Source organism: Lynx rufus, unplaced genomic scaffold, assembly GCF_022079265.1.
Source record: "Lynx rufus isolate CCGP_SWC_20201006 ecotype Redwood Valley unplaced genomic scaffold, mLynRuf1.p SCAF_2, whole genome shotgun sequence".
Taxonomy (NCBI): Eukaryota; Metazoa; Chordata; class Mammalia; order Carnivora; family Felidae; genus Lynx; species Lynx rufus.
The window spans coordinates 54,418,968-54,433,817 of record NW_025814834.1 but is presented as its reverse complement, the minus strand read 5'-3'; the positions used below and the strand labels follow the sequence as shown (position 1 = coordinate 54,433,817).

At 38.3% G+C, this 14,850-nt stretch overlaps 1 protein-coding gene across 3 annotated transcripts in view; it reads right to left on the bottom strand.

Moving 5' to 3' along the window:
• Positions 1 to 729: 729 nt before the first annotated feature.
• Positions 730 to 14,850, bottom strand: part of ZNF385B (zinc finger protein 385B) — a 318,788-nt gene continuing 304,667 nt past the window's right edge. For all 3 annotated transcript variants that reach the window (XM_047085894.1, XM_047085895.1, XM_047085896.1), the window contains 4 exons: positions 4,820 to 5,071; positions 3,331 to 3,509; positions 2,423 to 2,524; positions 730 to 948 (listed from right to left, as the gene is read on the bottom strand). In XM_047085894.1, coding sequence (XP_046941850.1) covers positions 730 to 948; positions 2,423 to 2,524; positions 3,331 to 3,509; positions 4,820 to 5,071 — 752 coding nt within the window. The remainder of the gene's footprint in view (positions 949 to 2,422; positions 2,525 to 3,330; positions 3,510 to 4,819; positions 5,072 to 14,850) is intronic.

Sequence of the window (14,850 nt, the reverse complement as noted above, 5' to 3'; positions counted from 1 at the left end):
AGCTACAAAATAAGTTAAACAAAAATAGCAAACAGTAATTATAGCTATGTTATATGGCTTTCTAGTTCTTTTCAATATCACCAAATGAAACGTGAAATAAAGAAAATACATTATCTTTTGTTCTCTTAGAGAGAATTCAGGCTACTTTGCTTCCTAACATTTACACAGCGACTAAAAAAATGTTGAATTCAGACAAGAGATACAGATCTAGTACTACACAGGATACAACAGTACTTGGGTCTAAAACAGTACACAATCCCTGTCAACAATAGTACACCATGAAGGAAAACGTTGTGATCCGTTGGTAAGATGGGATCCACAAGCAAGCACTTGTGTTCACCTATTTTTGTTCCACACTAGAATGTGCTCGGTTGGATTCCAGAGTTATTTACAGACGTGGGAGGAAGACCCTAGTTTTCAAGTCTGTCAGGAAAAGATTCCTTATCGTTTCTAAGCCAGATCACACCCATGGGAAAATAGTCAGAGGATGGTATATAGATATAGATATATATTTTTTTCTGACCAATACATTTGCAAGAAACCAAATATCTCAGATACACAAATCGAGGTCGGCAGGGGGTGTGGGGGGGTGGAGAACGGGGGGACAAAGCCTGTGCTGCTCAGATCCCTATTTCGGGAGCGGTCCCTAAAAGCACTCTGGAGCCTAGTGATTTCTTAGTCTTTGGAGTCGGGGCCGGGGTGGCGCGCCGCGGGGCGGGCGGGCGGCGGTCAGTAGGGCGCGAACAGGATGGAGGCGGGCGTGGCGCGGATGGGCCCGTGGCCCGGCCGCAGCAGGGCGGGAGGTATGGCCGGCGCCTGGAACAGCGACGCCGACGGCCGGGGCGGCAGCGACAGCGCCGACGACACCGCCGCCGCCGCCGCCAGGGGCGACGACAGGAAGGCCGGGGCCAAAGGCTTCATCATGTCTTTCTGGAATGCAAGTTTTGCCTAGCGGAGGGAGAAAACCAGGGACGGGGTGGGGATAGTGTGTTGGGTGAGCGACACGGACGTTGAGAAGTCACATTATAAAAATCTTTACTCTCGGAAGTCAAGAAATTAGGTTCACAAAGCTGGTTGCAAAGGCTCTGGGCGTACCTTTACTTTGATCTGTTTCCATTTCAGCTCTTTTTTGGGGGCCTTTGCCCCTGGGCCCCGAGGACACGGAGGACACCGGAGGGCCTCTCTGAGTAGATACTAAAGCTATTTTATGCTGCTTCTCACAAAGAACAAGCAAACATACCCAGAAGGTTTCCTGCTTAAATAATGGAGCTCAGTTTAAAATTCTGACTTGTCCTAAACCACAGTGCAGCCTTGAGAGGGTTGTTTTGTTTTGTTTTTGAGAATATGCGTGACCTTTCACTTCTCTTTGAAGAGCCGCACAGGGTGAGCTAACTGGGGTTCAAGACATGAGGGACTCGTTAAAAGTCATGAAAACAGTCAGTTTACACCCCTCTCTCTGGCCACTTAAAGGGTGATCCCTGAAAAACTGCAACTGACTCAAATTTCTGTCGTTGGAAATGATTGTAAGTGCACCAGAAACGTTCTCTATTTAAAGGAACCCCAAGGTGGAACTTTCCTATAAAGTCAGAAATCAATCCTTAATTTCTCTCTTTTGCAATCAGGAGAAATCCTTAATTTCTCTCTTTTGCACACTGGATTTGTTTAATGCAGGTAACACCTGCTTGCAGCATCAGATGGAGGCTTTGCAGAAGCTGGGAGCATCGCCTCCAGCTGGCCAATCCGGTTTCAACCTCAAATGGAATGCCACACTGGGCTAAGTCCCAGGGAGATTATGAAATCCATCCATCTGGGTATTTATATGACATCTATTGCTGGCGCCCCTGGGTATTTTTGCAAAGAAAGTGAAAACAACACATATTGAGAGCAGGTAGGACAGGCTGAATACCAGCATGCCTGCTAGACAAGGAAAGAGAGTAATATAAACACTCACTTTAATTTCTGGAGGCAGGGGCATGTGGGGGTGGAGAGGGGAGATGGAGGAGGGAGAAGAGGGAGAGCCCTCTAGAAAGGGAGAAGGCATTAAATGGAGTTTTGTTTTAGGAAAGCAAGCCCTCTTCCCAGGTACAGCACATTCCAGGATTCCTCAGGCATTACTTGTTTTTGTTCCTGAGCCTTTATTTTTCTTTATAAGCTAAAGAAGGCAGCCTTTTGGAAAAGGTTCCTGGTAATGAGTAAGGGATTAGCTTCTAAAGAGGTTCAGTTTCTCTTCTGTAAAGAAGCTTCCTTCAAGGTGCCCTACAGCAGGGACTAAGCAGTTCATCCTAAAACTTCTGTCTGTGAGGGCTATTTAAATTCAAAACCTTTCAGGACCAATTAGTCGCTAGACCCTCCTAAACCACAGTCCCTGCCCAAGCCAGCAAGGCAAACCCACAAAACAGGTGAGCAGGTGAGTTGAACTTACTGCTAAAATGCTCGGGCTCCGCTGGAGTTTGTTGTAAGGGCTGTATTTCGGCTTCAGTGGCTTCCCTGCAACTCGATCCTTATGCCTTCGGCTAGAAATGTGCTGAAAAAAGTTTGATGCATTAGCTGAATCTAAATGTGAGCTTTATTCCACGTAAAATATAACTCCTAGATAGAGATAGCTGGTCACTCCATTCCCGGTTCTAAGTCCACAGTTCCAAGGTGGTTTGAATAAGATCACTGTGCTCTTGAAATTAAGACTTGCTCCCCACTCAATTTTTTTTTAATGTTTATTTTTGATAGAGAGAGATTGAGAGCACAAGCAGGGAGTTTCAAAGAGAGAGGGAGACAGAGGATCTGTGGGCTCTGTGCTGGCAGTAGACAGTCCGATGTGGGGCTCAAATTCAAGAATCATGAGATCATGACCTGAGCCAAAGTTGGACGTTTAACCAACTGAGCCACCCAGGTGCCCTCCCTGCACCCCACCCCCCCAATTGTAATGCCTCTATTCCTTTCCTTTCTCTGTAGTACTTACCCTGCTTTGCCTGTTGTTACTGCCATGACTAATGAATCTGTCTCCATAAACAGATTTTGGGTCTTTGAAAGACAGGCTGAACATCTTGTCTTCCAGAAATTCCTGCCTGACTACAAGCTCCAGATGACTGCTGTGCTTATCTGTCCCTAACACCTATCCTGGATCTGACTTACAGTAAAAGTACCCACTTTTGTGGGTACGTAAGTATTTGGTGCTTTTTCTTTCGCTAGCATGTGCATGTTGTATCTTGTGTGCCTCATATAAAGGTTAGTAAATTTATCTGTGAGCATAGTGAGAACCATTACATAGATTAGATACAAAATCAAGTGGTGACCCAAACAACAGTGGATACTAATTAATTCAGGATACATTACCTGTTTGAGTTGAATTTCTGAATTAACATGAACATCACAGATTTCACAATGAAATGTCTTATTTTGTAGTCCTGACCCCTTACTGCCATTCTGCATCTTTAATCTTGATCCAGGTCTAGGATAGGACTTAATTGGACCAGCCCCATTACGAGCTTCCACCATGGTCTTGTGTTTAGATCCTAAAAGAGAAAGAGACATATGGTAAATAGCTATTGAAGAACAGAATACATCTATGAACAGGTCTTTGTTTTCTTACCCTTGAGAAGTTTATCTTCAGGATGAATTTCTCATTGCTTTTTTTAAAAAAATAATCATTTTAATGCTGATTACAAATACTTTTTATTTATTATAAACAATGATGCTGCTTATTGGACACGATTTCATTGTAAAAAATGGGAAAACATGAGTGCATTAGAAGGAAAATATGGAAAATATACAGAAGCATAAAGAAAATAAAGATTCTATGTTTTCACCACTCAGAGATTACCACTGTTATCATTTTAGTTAAAAAAAATTTTTTTTAACATTTTACTTATTTTTGAGAGACAGAACGCAAGCAGGAGGGAGGGACAGAGAGAGGGAGACATAATCTGAGCAGGCTCCAGGCTCTGAGCTGTCAGCACAGAGCCTGACGTGGGTCTTGAACCCACTAACCGTGAGATCATGACCTGAGCTGAAGTCGGACACTTAACCGACTGAGCCACCCAGGTGCCCTTCAGTTTAGTTTTTTCTTCAGGTTTTGTTTTGCTTGTATATTAAAGGTATATATTTTTTTCAAAATTGGGATCATACTAGTTAAATATCCTGAAAATTTCACATAGCAAATCATATACTTTTTAAAATAATTACATTGAAATTTTTTTTAACGTTTATTTATTATTGAGAGACAGAGACAGAGCGTGAGCATGGGAGGATCAAAGAGAGGGGGAGACACAGAATCTGAAGCAGGCTCCAGGCTCCAAGCTAGAGCCCGACACAGGGCTCAAACTTACAAGCCACAAGATCATGACGTGAGCCGAAGTCGGACACTCAACTGACTGAGCCATCCAGGCGCCCCATAAAGTAATTACATTTTAATGACTGAGTAATATATACTCTCATATTGGGTTCCTATAGTTTATTCGACATTTCCCTACTGAGGGACTTTTAAATTGTTTCCCCCTTTTTTTCCTAAGTGTGTTGCAGTGAACATTGTGCATAGATATTTATCTTCATCTCTGTCACTTCATCATAATGAGTTTTGGGAAATATTAGATGCTTTTGAGAAAATAAAGAACAGAATAAGTTTTATCTTCAATTTGCTTTAAGCTTTTGCCTGCTGTTTCCAAAGTTATCATATCATACTTTTCTTAAAATCAGTCTTTTGAATCAAAAAAGCGGAGAAGACGTTGAACAAACCCAACGTTTGAACAACAAAAGATACGGTATTCTGAAGGGAAAGGTTGGTTTTGTTACAAACATTATTTAAATTCAAACGATAGCTGCTAACCTGTGTTGTGTGCCTCTAGCTGTGACAGGGAGTTCACAGCCACTTTGCATAGTGAACAATACAGTAATTTTTTGGCTTTTTCTTCTTCTGATTCAGAAACGGTACAGGTACCGGGAGCTCCATTCGTGCTCTTTGAGGGAGAAGTGGCTGCTCCAGGTGGCAGGGGTGTTGTGCCTGATTTGAGGAGAAATGAGCCACCTTCAGAGCTTGATGGCTGACTGGAACTGTTGACTTTTAACTTCCCTTTATCTTCTAAGAGAGACACAGAAAGATCGTATTAAAGCTTCGTACATGGTATAAACACAGACAAATTAATGTAAAAGGAATTAAAACTAGAAATTTGATTGTTAGGTGTGGTTTTAATCTCCAGATTGAAAAATAGCTCCATGCCATCAATTTCCAATATGAGCTCACCCCAAGAATATGATGACTTATGAAACATGACTTTTTTCTCCCACTGGCAGCAGGTAACTGTCTGATAGCCTTCGGTTGTAAATTATGCTCCAGAGAGGTCTTTAATATATAGGAAAACCAACTACCTTCCAATACGGTTACATGATATGATGGTAACATGAAATAACTCATTAGTCAATGGTAGTTTCATTTGACTATTCATGCTTTAATTAGGACATAAATATAAAGCTAAAACTCAATTTTTACACCAAGTTAAAATTTTAACATTGGGGTGTTGGGGTATAGGTGAGGGAAGACATATGGTTAATTTTGGTTATGATTAGTTAAGTTTTTGCTGCTCTTTGAATGGCAAAGTGATTTGTCTAAAATACAAGATGCAAAGATTTCATTCATTGTACTTAATACTGCCAGTCTAAATTATAAGAGTTTTCTTTTAAGTAAATTCTACCCCCAATGTGGGGCTCAAACTCATGACCCTGAGATCAAGAGTTGCATGCTCCTGAGTCAGCCAGCCATCCCTAAGTCATAAATTCTAAGTAATGACATTAATCAGAAGCACAATAATGAGGATTAGCCAAATCATTTACAGACATCTTGGCATTTTGATCATGTAGCTACTAAATGCTTACAATTCTCAAGGCCCATGGTGCAAGCTATAAGAAGGATCAGAGTGACTTTAACAGAATCTAACTCGTCGGGGTTCATTTGCTATTCAACACAGGTTCTATTCAGTGGCCCCTTTGGGAAAGAAACTGGAACTTCATAGGCGACAGCCCAATCCATCACACATGTAAGCTGAGTAGAGCCGGTGCTTTTAGAAAATGTTTATAGATACGCTGATAAACTCGTATTAAGAGAAGAAGGAAATGAAAACTAACACTTATTTGTTAATTGCCTTAGCTAACTTGGAACTGTGTACCATGGGCCTGGATCACCAAGAGGGAAGGAGTGAGTAGGGGAACAGCAACCTGATAGTGTGTGTCTGTTCTGCATATGGGGCAAAGCCAGCACTTACATATACACCAAAAATACCAGCAGATCATATTTCTATGTGTTTGATTTAGGTATCAACAGTTCATTTCCATCCTTTTCCTGCATTGGATCCATCTGGGTCAAGACTAGCAGATTCTATAGCTGAATTCCAGATCTGGATGGTGTTTGGAATAAGTGAATGCTCAGATCTCTTTTTATCCTTGGGTTTCACAATCTATATATTCCTTTCCAGCAAGTTTATTAAGACCTCAGGATGCCATAAAGTATGATGGAAAAGATCTTAGACTTTTACTAAACAGACCTCCACAGTATGAGAGAAGGGACTAAAATCAATCTTCCTAAATGGTAATACTAAGTAAATTAGATTGAAGATTATTCCCTCACCTATAAGGATCCCTTAGATTGATTTTCCAATTTTATAGAATTCACAAAGCAGTGAAATAATTCAGTAATCTTAACATTTGCTCCTATGGAATTACTCTGTTTCTTGTGATGGAAACTTAAATTATTGCATGGTAAAATCTTTTCATATAAATTTGACCTAAGGAATCTGACCTGTTTTAGTCATTTACTCATTCTCTCTCTTATTCATATTTATTTTATCGTCCCTTATATTGGTCTCCCTCATATGTTCTTACAGTTTTATAGAACGGTACAACTTACAAAGTGCTATCACTTACATTATCTTATTATCTCTCATAACAAACTTGTGAAATAGGTACGGCTGAAAATAATTAGTCCTATCTTGTTTTTTTAATTTTTTAAAGTTTATTTATTTATTTTGAGAGAGAGAGAGGAAGAGAGAGAAATCTCAAGCAGGAGCTTGATCCCACAAACTGTGAGATCATAACCTGAGCCTAAAACAAGACACGGACACTTAACCAAGTGAGTCACCCAGGCATCCCAGTCATTCCTATCTTAAAGATGAGAAAACTAAGGCTCATCAAAATTGAATAATGTCCCACAGATTGGTAGGTGGCATAAATGAGCATGATGTTTTCTCTATTCACTGGGTAGTGTATTAATCTTCCTGCACAGAGGGTGGACTTCATATGGCATTAACATTATAAAAGGCATATAATGGTCACTGGAGATGTGATAAAGTCTTGCTTTGTTTAGTTTTAAGGCATATTTGCCTTAAATGAAAATATCTATCCTCTTCAACAAATTATTCAGGTTACATTGAGAATATGGACAAAATTATTTTTTTCCTCTTTATTCCTATTTCTTTAAGAAAAATTAAACAGATTTCCTTTCTGTATCTCCTTTTCAGAAGAGGTCATTTATTCATTAACAAATGAATATTAGCAAAATGCTAATTACTGACAATGTGCTAGACACTGAAGAGAATAGTAAATAAAGTAGGTATAGACTTTAAGAAAATTAAAGGTTAGCAGGGGAAATGAGATAGTCATTCAGAGATCTCTAATTTATGAGAGCTTGGAGCAGGAAGTGATTTCTTCTGGTTAGGAAGAAAGAGACATTCTTCATAAAGGAAGTGATATTTTGGCCAGATTTTGCAGGTGAGATTTAGATAAGAATAGAATAAGGTGAGAAAGAGTAGGAAGTGAATGCTTACAGGTGGAAACATAAGGAAATGCTTAGGTGTTAGAAAACTTGGGGTTTGCTTGAATACCTACTAGTTCAGCATAGATGATGGCAACAGGTGTAATGTGAGATACTATAAAGGTGAATTGAATCAGAAGGTAGAGAATATCTTAAAACTAGCAAAATGGATGCCAAGGGAGGCCATTTTCCTTTAAAAATATTAAGACATATGGTATATTTAACATTTACATAAATTATGTTTTAGTTTTTATCCTCTAGGTAGGCCAGAGTCTTAATCTTTGTGAATAGTAGGTATCAATTTTGCTTTGACAATGTGTAAATGGTTCCATCATATTGAGGAAATTCTGCTATTGGATTGAGACTAGCTAGTTAATGAAATAGATCCTAAAACCACTAAGCAATACTAGATTTAAATTTTGGCATTCTTTCTGGATGTGTAAATTTATAAGCTTTGAAGCCTAATTTTATTATTTCTCATTTTAATTGTTTTATATTTTTATCAAAATCCATTATATTATTAATTCTTTATTTATTCTATATATTATTCTTTCCTTATTGGCATTTTTAAAGCCTCCTTATTTTGTGTATTTGAAAGTTTAATTAATGTATTGTTTACTTCTGTTTCTTTTAATAAAGATGCATGTCATCTGGAACTTCTGGTTAATATGAATTCTATTTTCAAGTATTCCCTCACCTAATGTTAATTAGCAGGTTCTTCTGACTGTCTTCATTATTTTCTGATTACTTAAACACCTTTTTTAAGGTTTCATCCTACAGGACCGGGAAGCAAAATTTGCTTAGCTATATCAGAATTACCCTTTGTAACAAATGTCTGTAATTTATGCATCCAAGTGAATTTAATTCTTCAAAGTGGCGATCTACATTGATTCCCTTATTTTCCAAAGTTCTAAGCATTTTGAAAACCTCTCGTTTTGGAACTGTTTTCATATCTACTTGATAAACCATGTGAAGGAAATCAGTCTTCACTATTTATTTATCATAGTTATTTTTTACAACAAAACTTTACTCAGGTTAGCCCACCTATTCCTCAAACTTAGCACTATATTCCTGAAACACAGGCTCAGGGGACTAATAAGCTAACACAGATGATGAAAAGAATATGGGAGTTCTTTATTTTTAAGTTTATTTTTATTTATTTGGAGAGAGAGAGAGAGAGAGAGAGAGAGAGCAAGCAGGGGAGGGACAGAGAGAGAGGGAGACAGAATCCTGAGCTAACAGCACAGAGCCTGCTGCGGGGCTGTAACTTACCAACTGCGATATCATGACCTAAGCCTAAATCAAGAGTTGGATGCTTAACTGACTGAGTCACTCAGGTGCCTCAGTACATGTGAACGTCTAAAAGCAGTTTTCAGAAACTAATCCTGTTGGTAACAAGAAGACTCATGTCCATATATAGGTCTTAATTTAAAAACAATCAAAATAGTATTCTAACTACATTATAGATCAATATATATATATTTTGCAGTGTAACTTTGGAAGCTATAATCCAATTTTTAGGAGTCTGCTTACAAGGTTTAATCTTCAGCTTAATATTATTAATATAAGTTTTTTCTAACCAGGTTTCAATGGTTTAATAATAGATACATGATTTACACAATAAATGTATGCTCAATGTAGAAAATAAAGTCAGACAAAAAAAAAAAAAAAAGAAAAGAAAAGAAAAATCACCCATGATTCCATCACCTATAATAAGTCAGCAAAGTTTTCTGTAAACATATTAAGCTTCGTGGGCCATATTATTGCAGCTACTAAGCTTTGCTACGATAGCAGGAAAGCAGCCACCAGTATGGCTGTGATCTAACAAAACTTTATTTACGAAAGTAGGCGAGCACACTAGATTTAGCTCTCAGGTAGTAGTCTGCCAACACTTGACCTAGATTATTAAAATGATACCTGTTACTTCACAATTTACACAATACTACATGTGAATAGATGGAAACATGCTGTAACTCACATTTTTCAAATGGCAATAAATCAAGAATATCTTTCCATGTCAGTAAATGTAGAATTGGATCATGATTTATAACAAATGATATTTACCTATATGGATGTACTATAATTTATCTAAATAATCTTTTGTTATTTGGGTTACTTCTGGTTTGCACTCTTACAATGTTAAAAAGATACTGAATGGGAGTTTGGTTGCCTCAGAATGAAGGACATGACCCTAACTGAAAGCAGTTCGCATCAAATATCTCAGCATCTTAGAGAAAGTCCCCAAGAGACCCCCAGACACATACTTGTAGCATTTATAAGAAGCAGTAAAACTTATCCTGCTACCAACATCCTATCATGCACTTCCCTAGACTATATAAGTATTGGAGGACTCACTGGCATCATGAGCTTCTGTCCTGGTTAGATGTTTCTGAATCTAGTCAAAGTGGTAAAGCCAGAAATGCATGTAAGAAGAGACACTGGCATCTCATTTTCTAGTCTGGCAACTTCTGACCTTAGTGATGCACCCCTCATCCCAGGTGAAGTAGGGGATAGGAAGGTTGGGGCAGACGAGCTGGACCAAGAAAGGGTCAGGAGCTGAAGGACCTGTAATCTCAGTTTGGCATGTCAAGGTTGGATGCGTTTTCTTAGGGTCGATAGGGCATCTTGAAAGGTGGTCAGGCTCGAGCTCTGTTATTGGTACCTGACACAAAAAAGCTGATCACTAGGATGCTGGCAGTAAGAGGCTGAGGAGTGGAGCTCTGGTGTTAGGAGCTGAGGAAGGACTGAAAGACCCACACGAAGACCTTACACATGGTCCTCGAGAGAGAGAGACAGGGCATCTGGACACCTGCCATGCAGAGGGCATCAATGATTGTCGTTAAGCACAAAAACGTTGCCCTTCTTTTATCTTCATTTATCTTCTCTAATGCCTTCTCCTATCCCTAACAATTGGAACGGGCAAGAACTAGAAATTATAGGTTGGGGAAGAAGAGAAGAATACACTATGGCCTTTCCCATGGTCCAACCTGAGCCAGGAAGAAGGAAGTGTTCAGCTGGATAAAGAGCCTAAAGTTTCAATAAGACGAGACTTTCTGATATCTGATAATATTTCTGAGGAATGAGAAAGGGATATTCAATAGAGTATACTGGCAATCATATTTGCACTCCACTGAATTCATATATTCAGTAAATCAGTTTTATAAATAGTACTGCGTATAGACATCTCTGCATACTTGCCCAATAATTTCCTTAGGACCTAAACCCTGAAGAGGACTTACTGGCACAAAGAGCATGTTTTAACTTGTAATGCACGTTGCCAAACTGCACCCCAGAATGGTTGCACAAACTAATGCTCTTAGAGATCTCTGTCTGTAAGAGAGTGCCAGCTTCCCTGTACCTTTAACCAGCCTAATTATCCACTGCCTTTGCCAATCTGACAGATAAAATACAGTACCTCATTGTTAGCTTGATTTTCATTTTTTTTTATATAAAGGGGTTGGATATCTTTTCATTAGATTAATAATGATTTGTGTTTCAAAGTAATTTAAAAAAATTCTTAATCCTGAAAGGGAACAAACTCTTGAACTAAATACATTTTTGAGAGTTAAAAAATTTTACCCTTAGTAAGAAGTAAACTTTACCATAATAACAAGCTTTCTCTTACACACAACTAGTAATGTTGTTTGGAGCATGGTTCTTAGAAGCTAAATTCAGAGGCTCAATACTATTTAGGGAAGTTTACTTTTATGTAAAGCAAAAAATTAGCCTAATGATTGCTCCAGGCAGTTATATCTGACAGTGAGAGTAGTAGTAACAATAGTAATCCCAAATCAATAGCTGACACTATTTCAATACTCACTGTAGCCCAAGCACTGTATTAAGAACTTACATTCATTATCTCATTTATTTTTCACATATACTAATATGGTAGATAATGTTCCTATCTGTACCATTTAATTTCCTTTTTTGCTTATATACTTATGTAACTTATATACTATAAGGTACATAAAATTTAATGAATTTCTTCATATGTATACATTTGTTGAAACAGAAGATGTATGGGAAATATAAGATACAAGATACTGATATCTAAGATATACAGATGTTTCCACCATCCTAGAAATCTCCCTTGAACTCCCAATCAGTTGGTGTTTGCACTCCCTCCAAAGGTAACCACCATTCTCATTTCTATCGACTTAGATCAGTTTTGCCTATTTTTGAACTTCATAAGAGTGTAATCACACAATATGTATTCTTTTGTGTTTGGCTTCTTTCACTCAACATTATGTGTATCAGATTCTTCCATGTTGTACATAGAAGTTTGTTTTTTTCGAATTGCTGGAGAGTATTCCATTGTATGACTGTGCCACCATTTATTTATTTTAGTATTGATAAACATTTGGAATATTTTTAGTTTTTGGTTATTCTTATATATGTTTTTGGTAGACATAAATACTCAATTATGTCATATATATATTGGGAATAGAATTGCTGGGCCATTAGATGGATAGATCTAATTTATCTGCCTATCTATCTATCTATCTATCTATCTATCATCTATCTATCAGGTATCTATCTCTATCAATATATATCTAGCTTTCATAGATTCTGAAATGGTTTTCCCAAATGGTTGTACTGATTTATATTCCTACCAGCAATGCATGAGAATTCCAGTTGTTCTGCATCATCCCTAACACATGGTATCAGTATTGTGTATTGTTAGTCCTTTTGGTTGTAGCCATTCAGGTGGAGGTGTAGTGGTGTCTTATTGAATAGGTTTTCATTCATATTTCCCTACCAACTCATGGAATTGAACACCTTTGCCTATTTTTATTGGTTGATTACATACCTTCTTTGGTGAAGTGCTTGGTCAAATCTTGTGCTTATTCCCCCCCCCCCCCCCCCAACTTGAGAAAAGTGCTCGGGAAACCAAGGACACAACTTTAACAGAATTATTCTTTGTACTTTATGAGGTCACCAAAGTATACTCCTTGTCACTTCTTTGTACAATTACATTTTCCTTTTTATACTTAATATTTCACTAGAAGGAACTAGCAACAGAGGCATGCAGTGAAAGGACTGCGGGTCATATGCTTTCCTATATTCACAAGCACTTTGTCCAACATCTCATTATTATTGCAAAAAACAAAGCAATGCCCACATTACTGCTTAACACTCATTAAACCAAGTTAGCTCACTTTGATAAGGAATTCTGAAATCGTTCTCCTCTGTTTTATCTTCCCATTTTCTGAATAATGAGAAATTGATGGGTGTCAGCCACAGTACGTACTTTCTTACTAGTTATGCAGTCTTGAGAGAGATGAGGCTAAAAAGCCGACAGGGCTCTGTATCAGACTAAAAAAACCCCAAAACCCCAAATCAAATATTGGTGTAACTGTAGAAGTCTTCCTAACTCCTTGCTTCATTTGTCCTCTCCTTATCTACACATTTGACACAGTAAAAGTGACGGAAGCCACCAACTGATGACAGATATTTTAAAGCTCAAAGTGGAGTGCATTAAGATAGTTAATGGATTCTGGAGGGGAGGGGGTAGAAAAGGCAGCAGCACACAAACTACAGGATGAGCAAGCCAGTTTGGTACCTTGGAGTTCTTTGCTAAACAAAATGTAATAAAAGATGGACAGATGCTAGCACATCACTCTATTGGTGGATGCACAAAGAAAGGGATATTCATTTGTAGTATTGCAGGACTGCACTAAAAGAGCACGAAGGAAAGACCAACCCTGCAGATAACAATCAGATACAGCAGTCACTCTACCTCCTTTTGTTTATTAGATGTTTTCCTGGAATGTATGTGCAAAAAGACCTTGAACTATTTGAATGCACTATTTAAAAGTTTTTTTTTTTTTGAAACAGAGTTCTTTTGGCAATGCAATAATCCCATACCCTTATTTTAAAATTTTATGATCTTACGGATTAGATTTGATTAAATTAGAAACATCTATAGTGAAAAGTTATGTACCTGAAGAACAGGTCAATAAATCAGACAAATGGGAAAAAAGTGATTCTATTAAAGGGAAGAAACACAGTCAGTCAGCTTCCCCATGGAAAATGTATCCTTCTTAAGTTCCCTACTGATATCACCAACCTCTTATTAGCAAATGTCTGGTCTCCCATTTTGTAGAGAAATGAGGAAGCTGAATGAGTTTGTCCCTGATGTTACATTTTCTTCTGTCTGCACCTATTTTCTTTACATCTCTGAGGAAGAGGTATATACTTCCACCTGTCTCTCTATCTTTTACATTTCTTCTCTCTTTCCTATAGTTTTGGCTACTTTCTTTGTACTGGGTTCTTTCTTTCTGTTTACAAAATGCTGAAAACTCCATGTTCCAACAGTCATTCCCTGACTTGGTTCATTGCTGGAGTGTTCCACTATCTTCCCTCTGGTGCAGGACTTAAGTGGTCATGGGATGTGGTTCTTCCACTTCCTTTCCTTCCTGCAAAACCCATGGTGTCTCTCCAGTCTTCCCGTGTATTGGGTACAAGTCCCTTCCTGAAATGCTTTTCCCCCTTGATGCCCACAAACACTGGCCTTGCCTGGTTCTCTAAGCTTACTCTAGGTCCCCTTCACCAGCTCCTGTTCTTTTGCCTGCCCCTAAGTGTTGGCATGCCTCAAGACTGCACTCATGTCCTCTTTTGGAATGATCTAATTCATTCCAATAACCTCTTCTAGCACATTGACATAGATTCCTAAATCCATAGGTGAAATCTCTACATTCCTCGCAGGTTCAAGATGTTTTGCCCCTAATAGTCTGTGGGACATCTATTTTTAGATGTTTCATGCATATTTCAAATTCAACATGCCTGGTACTGAATGAATGATATGTTCCCCATAAGGGCCCTTCCAAGCAGTCCCCATTTTAATCAATGACATTACTAGTTGTATGTCAGGCCTGTCATCAATAACTCTTGAATTCTTCCTTCTCTTAGCTTCTATGTGTAATAAATGGCCTAAGTTTATTGATATTATCTTCTAAATATTTCTTCTATTAGCCTTATCCAGCAGACATTGACTCAGCATCTACTGTGTGCCACTGCTTCATTTTAGGCCCTCAATATTCACTGTGGATTACTAT